At 59.6% G+C, this 14,417-nt stretch overlaps 1 protein-coding gene across 2 annotated transcripts in view; it reads right to left on the bottom strand.

The window, feature by feature from the left end:
- Ppl (periplakin) overlaps positions 1 to 14,417 on the bottom strand; it is a 39,873-nt gene that overhangs the window by 8,900 nt on the left and 16,556 nt on the right. For both annotated transcript variants that reach the window (XM_047533617.1, XM_047533616.1), the window contains exons 2-16: positions 13,948 to 14,047; positions 9,327 to 9,481; positions 8,592 to 8,712; positions 7,841 to 7,966; positions 7,719 to 7,760; positions 6,579 to 6,740; positions 6,389 to 6,496; positions 5,552 to 5,647; positions 3,965 to 4,087; positions 3,723 to 3,869; positions 3,053 to 3,204; positions 2,051 to 2,148; positions 1,691 to 1,848; positions 557 to 735; positions 341 to 479 (exon numbers count right to left, since the gene is read on the bottom strand). In XM_047533617.1, the coding sequence (XP_047389573.1) occupies positions 341 to 479; positions 557 to 735; positions 1,691 to 1,848; positions 2,051 to 2,148; positions 3,053 to 3,204; positions 3,723 to 3,869; positions 3,965 to 4,087; positions 5,552 to 5,647; positions 6,389 to 6,496; positions 6,579 to 6,740; positions 7,719 to 7,760; positions 7,841 to 7,966; positions 8,592 to 8,712; positions 9,327 to 9,481; positions 13,948 to 14,047 (1,906 nt within the window). The remainder of the gene's footprint in view (positions 1 to 340; positions 480 to 556; positions 736 to 1,690; positions 1,849 to 2,050; positions 2,149 to 3,052; positions 3,205 to 3,722; positions 3,870 to 3,964; positions 4,088 to 5,551; positions 5,648 to 6,388; positions 6,497 to 6,578; positions 6,741 to 7,718; positions 7,761 to 7,840; positions 7,967 to 8,591; positions 8,713 to 9,326; positions 9,482 to 13,947; positions 14,048 to 14,417) is intronic.

Raw genomic sequence — 14,417 nt, 5'->3', positions numbered from 1 at the left:
AGGGCTGCCCTGGCCCAGGCTCAGGACCTCAGAGCCCAGGCAGGCCCAGTGAAGTGGTGAGGAGAGCTGCGACCCAGGGCCAGTGGCGCGGCCTGGCGTGCCCCGCCTCCCGAGACCCGGCTCGAGGCAGCTGCCTGACGGCTGGAGTGGCTGGGGTCAGAGCCGTGGCCTCCCTTTTTACTCCCAATTTGATACGCCATAGACTTTCCAAACCTGTAGGGACTGGCTGCTGGGGCCTCTCTGGCCTCAGTGTCATTTGTCTCAAGGTGGGCAGGAAAGATGTGTCTGTGGCCAGCAGTCAGCTCAGAGGGAGGTTCCGGGACTTGAGCTGCAGACTCACCTCCAGCTCCTGCCTCTTGCTGTCCATGACGCAGCCACTCTCAGGCATGGTGTTGTCCTGGGTGAGCCGGTTCTCATGCATGGCCAGTAGCTCTCGACCCTGCTGCAGGCTCTTCTCCAGGCGGCTGGCCACATGGACTCTGAGGACACAGGTCAGGAGTGGGGGGCTGGCTCCTTGACCCCACCCCAGCCTCCCCACGGCACACCTGCCACCCACTTCTCCTGGGCTGAGTTCAGCAGCTGCACGAGGCGCTCATATTTCCTGTTGAGGTCCTCGACCCGGGTTTTCAGCAGGGGTGCAGTGCCACTGCCCGGGAGGGCCTGCACGAAGGCCTGACACTCCGCCGCGCTCTGCACCTTCTCGGGCTCCATCCGCAGCAGCTCGTTGGCGATGTTCTGTGAGGACCAGAACCCTGGGTCAGCCCCAGCCTGGCAGCCCCTTCCCTCAAGGACGTGCACAGGGTGGGCACAAAATCCCACACTGCAGGGCCAGCAGAAACAGCTGGCGAGGCCTGGCCCACACCACCCAGCCTGACCAGGTTCTGCATGTTTAGTGAGCATCTCCAGGATCCCTGATGTGGGTGGGCTGAGAGGGATGATGGCGATATAGTGAACAGGTAGTCGCCGAGGACTTACCTCTGAGCACAGACGAGTCTGCAGGATCTCTGGGGCAACCCTCCAGAGTAGGTAGGTTTTCTCCCATTCACAGGTGGGGGTACCATGACTACAAGATGCTCAGGAAGCACCTTGGCACCTCCACGCCTCACCCCTGTACCAGGCATCCCCTTGGCCCTAACTCACGAGGCCACCTCAGGGGCCACCCTCTAAGCCTGCTTCCCCTGTAAAACCAGGGTGATGGTCCCACCATGGAGCGCTCAGGAAAGTACATGAAAGGAGGCAGTGGCTGAAGGGTGGGTGCCTGCATCACCCTGTGTCCTTCCAATATCCCCTCAAGTAGGAACCAGCCCATTTCACTTTAGGGACTGTGCCTCAGGGGCTTCAGTGACATGTCTTGGGTAAGTAGCTAGTGATCTGGCTCTGAACTCGCAAAGTCCACAGTGCCACCATACTCATGGTCTCTGGCTTAGCACGGACCCGTGTGGGCCGCCCTGGTGGCTGTCATGATGGCTACAATCCCAGTCAGTTGATAAGCCACACAGAGGCAGCGCTGAACACCTCCTTGGCCCTGTCCTGATCCAGAACCCAGAGGGTACAGGAACAGCCCATCATCCATGACTCAGGACCTGATCGCAGTGATAGACTGTCCCAATGGAGAGCCTGCCACAAACGTCCCAAGACCATGGGGTGAAACCTCAGGCACAGGTCCAGCAGGTGTCCCAGCCCAAAGTACCTTGAGATCTTTGGCCCGCTCCTCACTGTCCTGCACAGCCCGGCCCTGCTCCAGTGGTGGCCGCAGAATCCCTGTGATGGCCTTCTCCTGTCGGTCCAGGTCACTGGCCACCTTGTCCAAGCTGGCCAGCAGCTGCCTTCCCTGCAGGTCAGAGGCATCTGTGGTAGGAGGACATAGAGTCAGGGGGGACAGAGGGGTATGAGGCCCAGAGGGGTCCCAGGAGGCCAGCTGGGACCTCTGGGCTGGCCTAACCTCCCCACCCATCTAGCCAGTCCCTTGCCACCCCATGCACAGCATAGACCCTCGGTGTGGCCCCTCCACCCTGGTGCCCGACCCTTGGCAGGCAACCCTGCTACCCGCCTCCAGGGTTCTCTGTCTTCAGCACTTCGTGCCGCTGCTGGAGTGCCTGCCTGCTCCCCGCCGCCTTCTGCCGCACACTCCGGTACTGGCTGTCCAGGCTGTGAGAGCAAGAATGTGCTGGACCTGGGCAGCCCACCTCCCCCTCTGCAGAGGCAGGACCCTGGACTCTAGCTGAACAAATATCCAAGAGCAGCCAGGTGGCTCCCAGAGTGCTTTGAGAAGTGAACACCGGGCTGGGAGCCAGGTGTGGTGGCGCACACCTGCAACCCCAGCTACTCAGGAGGCTGAGGGGAGGAGCCCAAGTTCAAGGCCAGCCTTGGTAACTTAGTAATACGGCCTCGAACAAACCTCCACAATCTGTCTGGCACAAGACAGAACACAATGGCTGTGACACTGGCCTCTATGATCCGGGGTTCAGAAAGACCCTCTCTCCTCTCTTCCCCATTTTTCTCCCTTTTCCCTCCTTCCTTCCTTCTCCTCATTGCAGCTGTCACTACCTAAAAGGATCTGTTTTGTTCATTAGTCTTCTCTACTAATGTAGGACCCCTGAGGGAGCAGTACACAGTAGGAGCTCAATATTTGTGGGCTGTATAAATCAAGGCGTTCCTGGAATCAGTCACTGATTCAGCTGAGTTCTTTGTAACAGGCACTAAATTTGGCCCTGAAAACACTGGCCTCAAGAAGCATAGGCCCGATGAGACCGAAGCGTACACAAATCATCTTGGTGAAATGTGGTGCATGCAGCCGGGAACGGTGTGTGGAGCCAAGAGGAGGGGCGGGGGCCAGGACAGAGTTCTCCAGCCGAGGGCCCGAGCCAGCTGGGCAGCAGGCGGTGCTACAGGACTAAGAGCCAACATGCTCGCCAGACCAACAGCTCTGCCCCTTTACCCTCCAAGGGGGTGTAGGTGAGGCGCCAGCCCTCCCTCATCCCGAGTCAGGAGGCCAGGGCTGTGAAGCCCAGGGCCGGTCAGTGCGTGCTGGCTCCCTCCTCTGCCCTCATACCTGTCCACCAGAGCCAGGGCTTCAGGGTCAGTGGGGGGAATCATGAAGCAGACCGCTGGGGCGCTCAGCCTGTTGCCTGTGCCGTCAGTGAGCTCCCAGCTCTCGCCGCTGTTCTTCTGTAGGGTGTAGCTGTAGCCCCGTGAGATGGGGCCCTGGCAGGGGCAGACCCAACAACCGGGAGGTGAGGAACTGCCTTGCTCCACGGCCTGGGGCCCAGTCGCCCTCGGCCCCTTGTGCCCCCAGCTCTTGGACCTGAGGAATCTTAGCCCATCTCTCTGACCCTCCCCAGGACATTTGGACATAGAAGTGGGAGGGGCTGGCACCAAGGAAAGGGACAGTCTGCCAGCTCGGCACCCTCCGGTCCATGTGATGTCACCCCTCCCAGATGGACACGGCCTGTGCCTGAGGCCTGGCATTCCGTAGCCGCAGTGACTGGCTTGGGGGCACGTGACTCAAATGGGCCCTGAGACGCTTCCCTGGGACTCGCGAAGCTGCTGGGATGTAAGGCCCGGCTGGAGGGCAGGGCGTGTGGGTGCACGGCTGCCACACAGGAAGGAGGTAGAGGTGCTGTTCCTAAAAGGTGGTGCGAGGCCCCGGACCCAGCCGTGCTCCCCCTAAGGCTCTTCAGGGACAGGGTCCAGCCAGCCCAGAGCTCCCGGCGGGGGCTCACCTGGTCACCCTCAAAGTCACAGAGCGCCTCCACAGGGATGGGCTTGAGCGGGGTCTCCCGGCGGTACTTGAGCGGCACCACCTGCTGCCCTCGCTTCTGCAGCCCCCGCACCACATCCTCGTACTTGTCCAGAGCCTTCTCCTGGTCCTGCAGAGGGTGGAGCACGGCGGCATGAGACCCATGCCGTGGCCTGGCGGCTGCGGGGAACCCTGGCTGGGCTGGCGGGCCGTCCTGCCACTCACGTCCAGCTCCCGCAACAGCAGCTCAATCTGGTATCGGTCCTTGAAGTCAGGGCTGTATTTCTGGTTCAGGTCCGAGTCCACCTTGCGCAGCAGCTCCTGAGCATCTTGCACATCTCTGTGGAACTAGGGGAGACCAGGTGGCCCCATCAGACAGGAAGCCGCCAGCAACTTCCAGTTGTGGCTTTGAGCTCACCCCAGGCAGAGCTGGAGTGCCCACTCATCCCGAATCCAAGAGTGAACCCTCTGGAGCCCAGCTCCTGGGTCCTCTCAGGGAAGAAGCCGGATCCCTGCGCGGTCCGTGAGACACCGCCACCAGGCGAAAGCTTCTCCTCATGCTCCTGTGAGTTTGGGTCCCTTACTCCATTCCTCTCTCCGTGCAGAACACCCTGACTTGATGCCATGTAGTCATATGCCACAGAGAGGTTTTGGTCAATGCCAGACAAAATGTACCATGGCGGTCCCTGAAGTGTCACCTAGTGACACTGAATCAGCTTAATTTGAGCAAGTACACTCTATGATGCTAGCACAATGCCAGCATTGCCTCAGGATGCATTTCTCTTGCTCAGCAGCATGTGACTGTACTGTCACTTGAAGCCTTGGATATATACAGGACTCCCCTTTGTTCTTGGAATTCTCTTGCTGACTAGTCACTGTCAGCTCTCTCCCGGGCTGCAGCCATGAACAGGACTTGGTATCCCTGTGAAGCTCACACTGCGGCTCAGACACTCAACCAGGAGTTACATAGTGTCACCCCAGTTCATGTTTCCATTTCCAGACCTCCAGTCACACATTCCTGCCAGGTGCCGTGGCACACATGGGTAACCCCAGCTCCTCGGAGGCTGAGGCAGGAGGACCCTGTGTTTGAGGTCAGCCTCAGCAACGTAGCAAGACCTTGTCTCAAGATAAATAATAAAAAGGACCAGCGCCCCTGGGTTCCATCCCTAGTACAAACAAAACAAAACAAAACAAAACAAATTCCTCGGGAAACAAACAAGGGTCCATCAATGAATGGCCGGGGAAATAATGCAGTTCCTCTGCTCGGCAGACACTGCTCAGCCACACTGCAACATGGGTGCACCTTGAGGGTGCCATGCTCAGCGAGGCCAGTCAGACACGAAAGGACAGATGTGGTGCGTCTCACACACTCCATCCGTCCTAGATGTGAAACCTCTAGATGGGGAGAGGGGATGCGGCACAGTTCTGTGAGGGTAGCGAGTTGCAGTTAGAATGGCTAAAAGGGCCAGTCAGCGGCCTGCGCCTATAGTCCAGCTGCTCAGAAGGCTGAGGCAGGAGGGTCCCTTGAGCCCAATAGCTCAAGGCCAGCCTGGGCAACACGCAAGACTCATCTCAAGTGCTGGGGGCGGGGCTCAAGCAGTCTTTTGTTTATTGCACCAAAATTAAAACCCACACGCTCATTCATGGGCCCCAGTGACCTGCTTGATCACACTCTTCCACCTGGTCCCCAGGGAGATGGACAGGGGCTCAGCAAGCCTGGGCCATGCTGCCAGCCTCCTGGATGGAGCCCATAGGGCCAGTGAGCCAGGCAGGTTCTGAGTGTCCACACCCGGGGCCTAACCCACGGGGTACCTGGTGGTAGTCCTCCATGAACTTCAGGTGGCTCTCCTCACAGATGAGAAGGTTCAGGTACTCCTTCCAGTCTGCGTGCACGGCCTCCATGTGTGCCTGCCGGGAAAAGGAGGGCGGCCTCTGCTGACCAGGGAGCCACACCAGCCCAGGCCAGGGGGCGGGGGGGGAGGCACCTGGCCTCTGCCTGGAGCAGCTCCCACAGAGGTAGCCAGCTTGTGCTCAGGGATGGGAGGAGGAGAGGAGAAGAGGGGCCACCACGTCCAGGTGTGCCAGACCCAAGGGACGGGAGGGGGCCGCATCCGCCCAGAGCTCCTCCCTTAAGCGTTTCCATGAAGGTATCACGGGGGCTGAGGATCAGGGCCGAGCGTCTCCCCTAGACACGTGAACTAGACTGTGACCTCATCTGGAAAGAGATCTTTGCAGATGGACTAGTGAAAGAATGGGGTGGCCCTGGATCCAACGGGTGTCCTTATAAGAAGCAAAGCCACAGGCGTGTAGGGGAAAGGCCACGCAGCGGAGGTGGGAGTGGAGGGGCCGACCCCCGGCCTGGGCTCCTAAGTCTGCCTCCAGAGCTGTGAGCTATGGATTTCTGGGGTGTGAAGCTACTGGGTTAGTGGTTTTGGCACAGTAGCCTCAGGAACTAAGGCGGGTCACACACTGGCTTCCAAAGCCCAGGAGCTGGGGCAGGACATGGTGAAGGACTGAGATAACAGAGGAGGCAGAGTTGGGCGGAGCCGGGTGGAGGCGGCACAGCCGTGGGCAGGCACGGGGCCGGGTCATGGGACCTCCGCTCCCAGGCTGCTGGGCAGAGGAGGCAGCCCCTGCCAGGCACACCACCTCGATGGCGTTCCTCCCGGGATGCTCAGCCGCCAGCAGCTGGTCGCCCTCGCTGTGCAGCTTGTTGATCCTCTCTTCCTTGGCCTCCAGGTTCCGGTTGATGAAATTCTGCTTGGGGTAGGCAAGAGGCCTCAGTGCCCAGCCAGCAGCCCCATGCCCTCCTGGACCCCTGCCCAGGCCCGGGGCCCACCTCATACTGGCGCCGGCGGCTGGGGTAGTCGAGGTTGCGGTCGCTCCAGTCGTACTGCACACGGTCCCGGGCCTGCTGGTCCAGCCAGTAAAGCTCATTGGTGCAGCGCTGCATGTAGTCCTGCAGCGAGCTCAGGTGCTGCTGCCGTGCCTGTGACACCGCCTGCAAGGACAAAGACAAGGGCCCAGCTGCCTCCCTCCCCGCCTCCTGCAGGGACCCCTTAGATAGCCACCCCACTCTCCAAGCCCCATTCATTCAGTAGGTGTTTACTGAGCACCTACTACATGCTGGGCACAGGTCTAGAGAGCGAAACAGACAAGACCCTCTCGGGGCTGACGGTGTCCTGAAGCCAGTTTATCTAGCTGAAAACGGCAACACTGACCCATAGGCAGAGACTGGCAGGCACCTGGTGCTCAACCAATATCAGTACCAAGTTCTACTTTGACCATCTTGAAGAAGGCTTGGAAGAAAAGGAGCACCTGGAACCACTTACGGCTAGGAAGAAGGGGGACAGGGCAGGAGGGCAGGAGCGAGAGGCTCACATTTTGCCCTGAAGAATAAGAACTGCCGCTGACAGGCGAGAGCCGAGGACACCTCCAACATTAACCGGTTTAGTCCTCGAGGAACCCTGTGAGACAGGGTCATGTAGCAACTCCATTTTCAGATGAGGAAACTGAGGGTCCCAGTGGCTAAGCAACTCACTCAAGGTCTCAGCTCCAACAAGCACGGGTGCAGCAGGCCAGCTCCTGACCACCAGGCCAGGCCGCCCGTGCTCAGACATCGGGGTGTGAGAGGATCGCAGCAAGGAAGCATTTGTGGGAGCAAGCTAAAGGAGCAGGTCTCTTCTGAAGATGGAAAGAGGGGGACTCCATCCAGAAAGCACGCAGTGTGGTATGCCGCATACAGCAGGTGCTTAATGAACGAGCAGACCGTTGCAGGACGGGTGGTACCCCTGAGTCGGTCACAGTTTCCATGCACCAAGAGGAAGGGGCTGGAGTACTGTCCCTTCCCACGGACGCCCCTTCCGTTCTGATGGGGACATTCATCACGTGCCCATGTCACGTTTAGGAGGGCGAGTTGTCCCCTCGACCCCAAGCGTCTCCCCCCCGTAGGTGGCAGTCTTTCCCCAGAGCTTCTCACCAGCAGCTTCTGGTACTTGGCCTGGAGCTCGCTGTTCTGCTCCTGAGGGCGGAACCGGGAGTTCAGGGGAGGGCGGGGCAGGCGCACCCCTCCCCAGGCCCCCAGTGGCCGCTCTCGCCCACCTTGTCCCCATTCTTGGCCAGGTGGGGCCCGATGGCCTTGACCTCATTGTGGAAGATGTTGTGCTGCTCCACTTGGCTGTCCACCAGCGGCAGGTCCGTTCCAAAGCTCTGGCCACTCAGCTTGTCCTGGTGGGCAGGCGGGAGACGGCACAGGAGGGGTGGGCCGGCGGGACTCGCAGCCGCCCCGTCGGCCTCCCTCGGCTCTCTGCCCTGGACGCGGGGACGGTGCTCCCGTCCTCACAGGACAGCTGGAGTGGGCGCGGGGCCCGCAGAGACGCAGCCGAGGCCGTGGGCACCTGTGCCGCTGACGATGGCTGGGTCACAGCAGCCTCAGAGGTCCGCCCAGGTCACTGCTTCTACCTCACAGATGGGGAAACCCAGGCTGGGCGAGGGGAGGGCACCTGCCAGGGTGGTGCCACCCAGAGTGGAGAGCTGAGACCCACGCCTGGACGCGCAGCTGCAGCAGCCCTGAGCCGTGCCCGGCGGAGATGGACAGGCGAGGACACGGGGGCCAGGCGTCTGGCCGTCCCTGCCTGCCCACTGTGCCCTGCCAGGGCCCCCGCGAGCCCGGCCTGGGAACGGGGCACGCTGGTGGGGACGGTCCTAATCTCTACCTGTGCTGCGTCACCCAGGATGTGACCAGGCCGACACTGTGGCTCTCCCTCTTCTCATGGGGACATGGGGACAGCGGCCCCTCCCCGGAAGGACAGCGGGCTCTCCCGGCACACGCGCAGCCCCTGCCAGGCCATACCAGCTTCTCCTCCACCAGCGCCGCCCAGTTGACCTCGGGCGCCACCTCCCTCGCCGCCAGGTTGTAGATCTGCTTGTGCTTCTCACGGAGGTTGGCGACTCGCTCCTTCAGCTGACGGATGCTGAGCGGGGAGAGGCCGCCCTGTGAGTGGGGCCCAGGGACGGGCCCCTCCCAGCCCCAGCGTGGGCTTCCTACCCGTGGCCTGGGAGGACATGGCCTTGAGTTCCAGGCCACCGATGCAGCCTCCGCCCCCTCCCGCCCACTTCCCCTCAACCTCCTTCCTCCATCGGCATTTCCCAGGGGCCTTCTCTATGCCAGAGCCACAGAAGCTTCCTGAGGAAGCAGGCAGGACCACTGGAGCCCACTGTCCAGCAGCAGCCGCGGTGGACAGGCGCAGGGGCTGTGGGCCAGGGGAGGGTCCCTGCCCGTGCTGAGCTGAGGGTGGGTGACAGCCTGGAAGTCGTGGGGCTGCAGCCACGAGGACCCTCCAAAGCTGAGCCGGCAGGGAGCCCTGGCCATGCTCTGACCAGAACAAGGGCACGCACTCCCTGGGCCTCAGCTTCCCAGACGCAGAGTGGGAGTGTCGTGGGAGAGCGTGACGCACCCAGCCCGAGCCCGACATCCAGTCAGCCCTCGGCAAGGCCCGCCTGGGACTCTGGTGTGTGGACAGGCCGCAGGCCTCCTGCCTGGCCCCCTTGCTAGATGGTTCCCTGGGGATGGAACGAGGGGACCTACTCTTCAGCAATCATGTCCCCCTGGGGGTGCTTCATGTGCTTGGCGATGGCCGCGTCCGCCTCCAGCACAAACAGCAGCTTCTCCGAGTCCGACACCTTCTGCAGGACCACGTCCCGGTGCTCAGGTTGCTGGCCCTCCTGCAGCCGTGCCAGGTCCTGTGAGGGTCGTGAGAGAAAGGGGACAACAGGTGGGGACTCAGAGTGGGCTCTGTGGCCGTGGGAGGCAGCGGGAGCAGCAGGACCAGCAGGAGGCTCCTGGCCCCTTCCCGCCTCCCCTCTGGCCAGGCCTATTTCATGCTGGTCACTGGACACGGCTGTAGAGAGGGCCCTGCCTGCTTGGCATGCACAGTCTGGTCTGGGGACTGCTTGCAAGGTCAGTCACCAGCAGCCTCACGAAGGAGACTTCAAGTTCCCACCAGCCAGTGCTGTGAAAAGCACGTGCCAGAGGGAAGCAGGGAGACCCCCTTCAGCCCCAGGGACCCAGGGGGCCCCTCTGAGGCCGCGACACAGCCAAGGATGGGTGAAGGGAAGGCATCCGGGCAGAGAACTGCCCAGGGAAGGCCCCCAGGGGAGCGAGTCATGGCTGGGCGTGGGGAGGAGCCCCGGGCTGGAAGGCAGGGGTGGGGCACGCAGGACCTGTGGGACACAGCACGCAGGGCCCTGAGGGAGGACACCGCACAGGCCCAGGCAAGCCTCAAAGCAGCGTCTCCAGGGCTGGGCAGGGAGAGGACATTGGTCTGAGGTGTGGGCTGGGCGGCCCCATGGGGGCTGAGGGGCGGGGTTGGCGCACAGGTGGGGCTGGTGGGAAGGAGCAGCACAGGTGGAAGTGCAGGAGGGGCCGGCACAGTCTGCCTGGGAGTTCAGGCCTCGGCTCGCGGAAGACCGAGCCAGGAATCGGGTGGGAGAGCAGGCGACCACAGCAGCCTGACAGCTCTCCTTGTCAGCACCCAAGATGCCGGGCCTCTGGGATGAATCCCTGAGGGACCCACGTGCAGCAGGGGAGGTGACCCGGCCGACCTGGGTCCCCGTCTCTGTAGAGGAGGCCGAGCTGGGTCTGGGACGTGACTCAGCGGCACAGCTTGCCCTGCACGCGGGAGGCCCTGGGTTCCACTGGCCGCGCCCCAAACGACAGAGTCGAAGTGGCCTGGGGAACACAGCTCAGTGAGAGGAAGAGATGGCACCTCCAAACACGAAGTGGAGGAAGCCAGACACAGACCTGGAGGACGCGAGATTCTGCTCCTGTGAAGTGGCCCCAACAGGCAGAGCGAGCAGATGTGCAGCCGCCTGGGGCAGGGGACAGCGGCACCAAGAGCATCGCTCACGTCCCCTCGACGCAAGATGAAACCACTCTGCGTCGGACTCCGGGCAAGTGCCGTGCCACTTGCTAAAGGTACTGAAAGTCATCACGTAGCACGTGTGAATGGCCCGCACTTTGTGACCCGTGAAATGCGCAGCGACAAGGCTGCTGACAGGGAGAGGATTGGGCTGCAGCTCACGTGCTTAGTAGGCCCGCAGCCCTGGGTTCCACCCCCAGAACTAGAAAAGGAAAAAATGGAAACAGAACAAGAGACGGCCAAAGGAAAAAGAAATGAACAGGGGCGACATGGCGCCTGGTGCAGCGCGAGGACTCGGCTTCTCCTCGGAGGAAGAGCAGGCATCTGGGCAGCACTGCCCTGGCCGCTCAGCGAGGGCAGCACAGAGGGTGCTCCGGGGCCGAGTGAGGCCAAGTGGAGAGGCCAGCAGAGCTGGGACCCTCACACCCAGGGCCAGCCTGGCCAGCGAACTGCACCTAACAGCAGGCTTCTTGGCGCAGGCGGCATTTGCTCTACATCCTCCAGGCGGACGGGGAGCCCTCCTGGCAGCTGCAGCGTCAGAGACTGATTTTGCAAAGAGGGGAAGCCAGTCACTCATCACCTGGTTCACAGGTGGGGCGGGCACGCTCTCACAGCACGCTGGCTGAGACAGGGAGGAGAGGGCGAGGGACGCTGGACGCTCAGGAGGCCAAAGCCAGCAGAACTGATCAAAGGCAGGAGGTCAGCAACGGGCCGCCACGGAGGGACACGGATTGGGACAATCACCAGGAGCTTTCTGGAAAATGTTCTTTGTTCTGCCTGGGCAGTGGTTACATGGCTGCCTACCCAAGTGAAGAGTTATGGAGGTGAACCCTTAAAGGTGGGCGAGTCTAAGCAGGCGCAGTGGCCATGCCTGTGCTCCCAGCAGCCCAGAAGACGGAGGCAGGAGGATCGCAAATGGCAGGCCAACCTCAACAACTTAGCGAGACCCTGTCTCGAGATAAAAATAAGTAAAAAGCGCTGGGGAGGTAACTCAGTGGTAAAGTGCCCAGTACCCGCACCCCCCCAAAAAAAGTGTCTATACACTTAATATGAGCCACACCTCAAGAGAAAGCGTTCTTAAAGTCATGGGAACTGACATGCCCAATAAATCACTCACACACAGGACAGAGGAGAGAACAAGCCATGAGTGGCCGTCACTGACCAATCTGGGTGGTGGAGATGGGCAGGTCTGCTGTCCAACTCCTCCCACTTTTCTGCCTGTTTGAACATCTGGCAGACACAGAGGGTCACCTGGGGTAGGATTCTGTTTATTTGAAATACCCACACTAAGTAAATGCAGCTTCATGGCTTGAGGACCAGGCTGAAGGAAGGAGGACCCGTGCCCAGGGTGGGTGGGGTTGCCTCCAGGGACGGGAAATGTCATGCTAAGCACCACCAAAACTGCACCCTTCAGACGGTTAGGTGGACAGTATGTGGAGCTCACTTAACTAAAAGATGGAACATTCTGGTACAACCCAAAATGAAAAGTTGTACCCCAGTTGTGTACAATGACTCCAAATGCATTCTGCAGTCATGTACAACTACATAGAACAAACAATTAAAAAAAAAAAAAGAAAAGAAAAAATCATAGGAAAGAATACTCTGAAAAAAACACCAAATTTTAATGTTCAATATTTCTAACTAGTAAGATTCTAAGTGACCTTAATTTTCCTCTTTGCATTTTTCTGTATATTCTAATTGTTCTATATTGAACAAATTTCATTTATAGCAATAAAATGTGTTATGTAAAAAAATTTTAATGAAAAGTTTAAAAAAAAAAGATGGCACATTCTGGAGGACTTCTGTGTAATAAAATTCATAAATAATGACATCTTTTAGAGAAAGAAAAAGACCTTCCAGCCCACGAAGCCTTCAGAGCGAGGCTTCTTTTTTCCAGAGTATTCAAACAAAGTTAGAAAACAGTTCAGCATGACCTCCCAAACACATCGTGTTACTCTGAGTCATTACTCCAGGCAAATAAAACGGCGCTGGGCCCTGTTCACACTCACATGCACACTCATGCACACACGTGTGAGATAAGGTCAGACAGACGCACAGCTAATCGCTGGTGGGGATTCTGTGGGATTTTAACTAACTTGGTTATACTTCTCTGCCCTGATATGAATACATATTATTCTTGTTGCAAGGGAAAAAAGAGACACTCCCTAAGAAGCTGTTTTTCATTTAGGAAAGGAAAAACACCGCTGCAGTTCCTCCAAGAGGGGGACCAGAGAAAGGTCACAGAGGAGCTGAGCCGGAGGCGGTGGGAGGGCACAGGGCAGGAGGAAGTGACCACCCGAGCCCCAGGCCGCCCCACCTGCCCACCTCCCCCTGTGGACAGGCCTCGCAGGTGCACACCTGGGCTGCCGGGGCCACTGTAGAGCTGGAGAACTGAGGGACGGGGGTGGCTAGCTCAAGCCCAGCCGCGTCCAGCTGGCTCGTGGAGAGTTCAAAGGCAGCTACCTGGCAGCTCACTGTCAGGCAAGATGAGAGCAGCTGCTCAGGCCTCAGGAGACCCTGCGGGCTCGGGACAGTTGTTCTCCCATGTCTCAAAAGCAGAGACTGAGGCATGGGCGAGGAAGTGATGTGCCCAGCCACGTCCTCCATCTTCTCCGGCTACGGAGGAGAGAGCCTGCACTCTGGGTCCTGGCCACGGAGGTACGAGTGGGAAGGATGCTACTGGTGATGGTGTGGATCCTTCGGGACCTGCAGAATCTCAGATCTCTCCAACAGGGCTGGGGTCATGGCTCAGTGGTGGAGCACTTGCCTGGCACGTGTGAGGCACTGGGTTCAAGTCTCAGCCCCGCATATAAATAAATGAAATAGAAAGTCCATCAACAACTAAAAAAAATATTAAAAAAAAAATCTTTCCAAAAAGACAGGGACAATTGCTAGCATTTTAGGGGAGCCATGTACATGGGGAGGTAAGGTGACCCATTTGCTCAAGGTCACACAGTAGCGGGCAGGGCCAGAACGCTACCCAGGGCAGGCTCCCGAGACTGAAGAAAGGGAAGCTGCTCCCAAGGCCCAGGGAGAGGCAGGAACTCAGCACCAGGAGGTCCTCTTCCCATGGGCAATGCTGTTGCAGAGAAGGACTTCCTGACCTCGGCGCTACTGACCTTTGGGGCTGGACTGCCCTGTGGTGGGACTGTGCACTGCAGGATGTCCCTGTCCCCACCAGCTAGAGGCGGAAGCTCTGCCCATGCACACTTGTGTAGCCACAACCGTCTCCCATGGGACCACATGTCCCCTGGGGAGCAGAACCGAGGCAAGATGGGGGGCACTCACGCTCTGCATCTTGGCCCCGGTGTCCACGATGTTCTTCTCCACCTGGTCGGCATTTTTCTGCAGCTGCTCGATCAGCTCCGAGAGCTCCTTGTTGGAGATGCTGTGGGTGGGAACCAGGGGAGGTGGGCCCAGAGCCGCGTGGGTCCTGGTGGCACCCCTTCCTCCCAGCCTGTCCCCTGCCTGGGCTCTGCCTTCTCGGGGGCTTGGCTGTCCCAGAGTGACATCATGGACTCCAGAGGTAAGGAGGTACCTATGGTGCCAGCATCAACCCCACTTAGGTGACTCAAGATGACACTTCCATTCTGCCCTGTTGGAAAAACTCAACTTTTTCTTTTGTGGAGACAGGGTCTTGCCTGGATTGATCTCAAACCCCTGGACTCCAGAGATCCTCCTGCCTCAGCCTCCTGAGTAGCTGGCACTACAGCTGTGCACCAACCGTGACCAGCACTACGTTCTTTTTTAACTGAGAT

This window comes from Sciurus carolinensis, chromosome 18 (genome assembly GCF_902686445.1).
Source record: "Sciurus carolinensis chromosome 18, mSciCar1.2, whole genome shotgun sequence".
Classification (NCBI taxonomy): Eukaryota; Metazoa; Chordata; class Mammalia; order Rodentia; family Sciuridae; genus Sciurus; species Sciurus carolinensis.
This window is presented reverse-complemented; position numbering and strand designations above follow the sequence as displayed.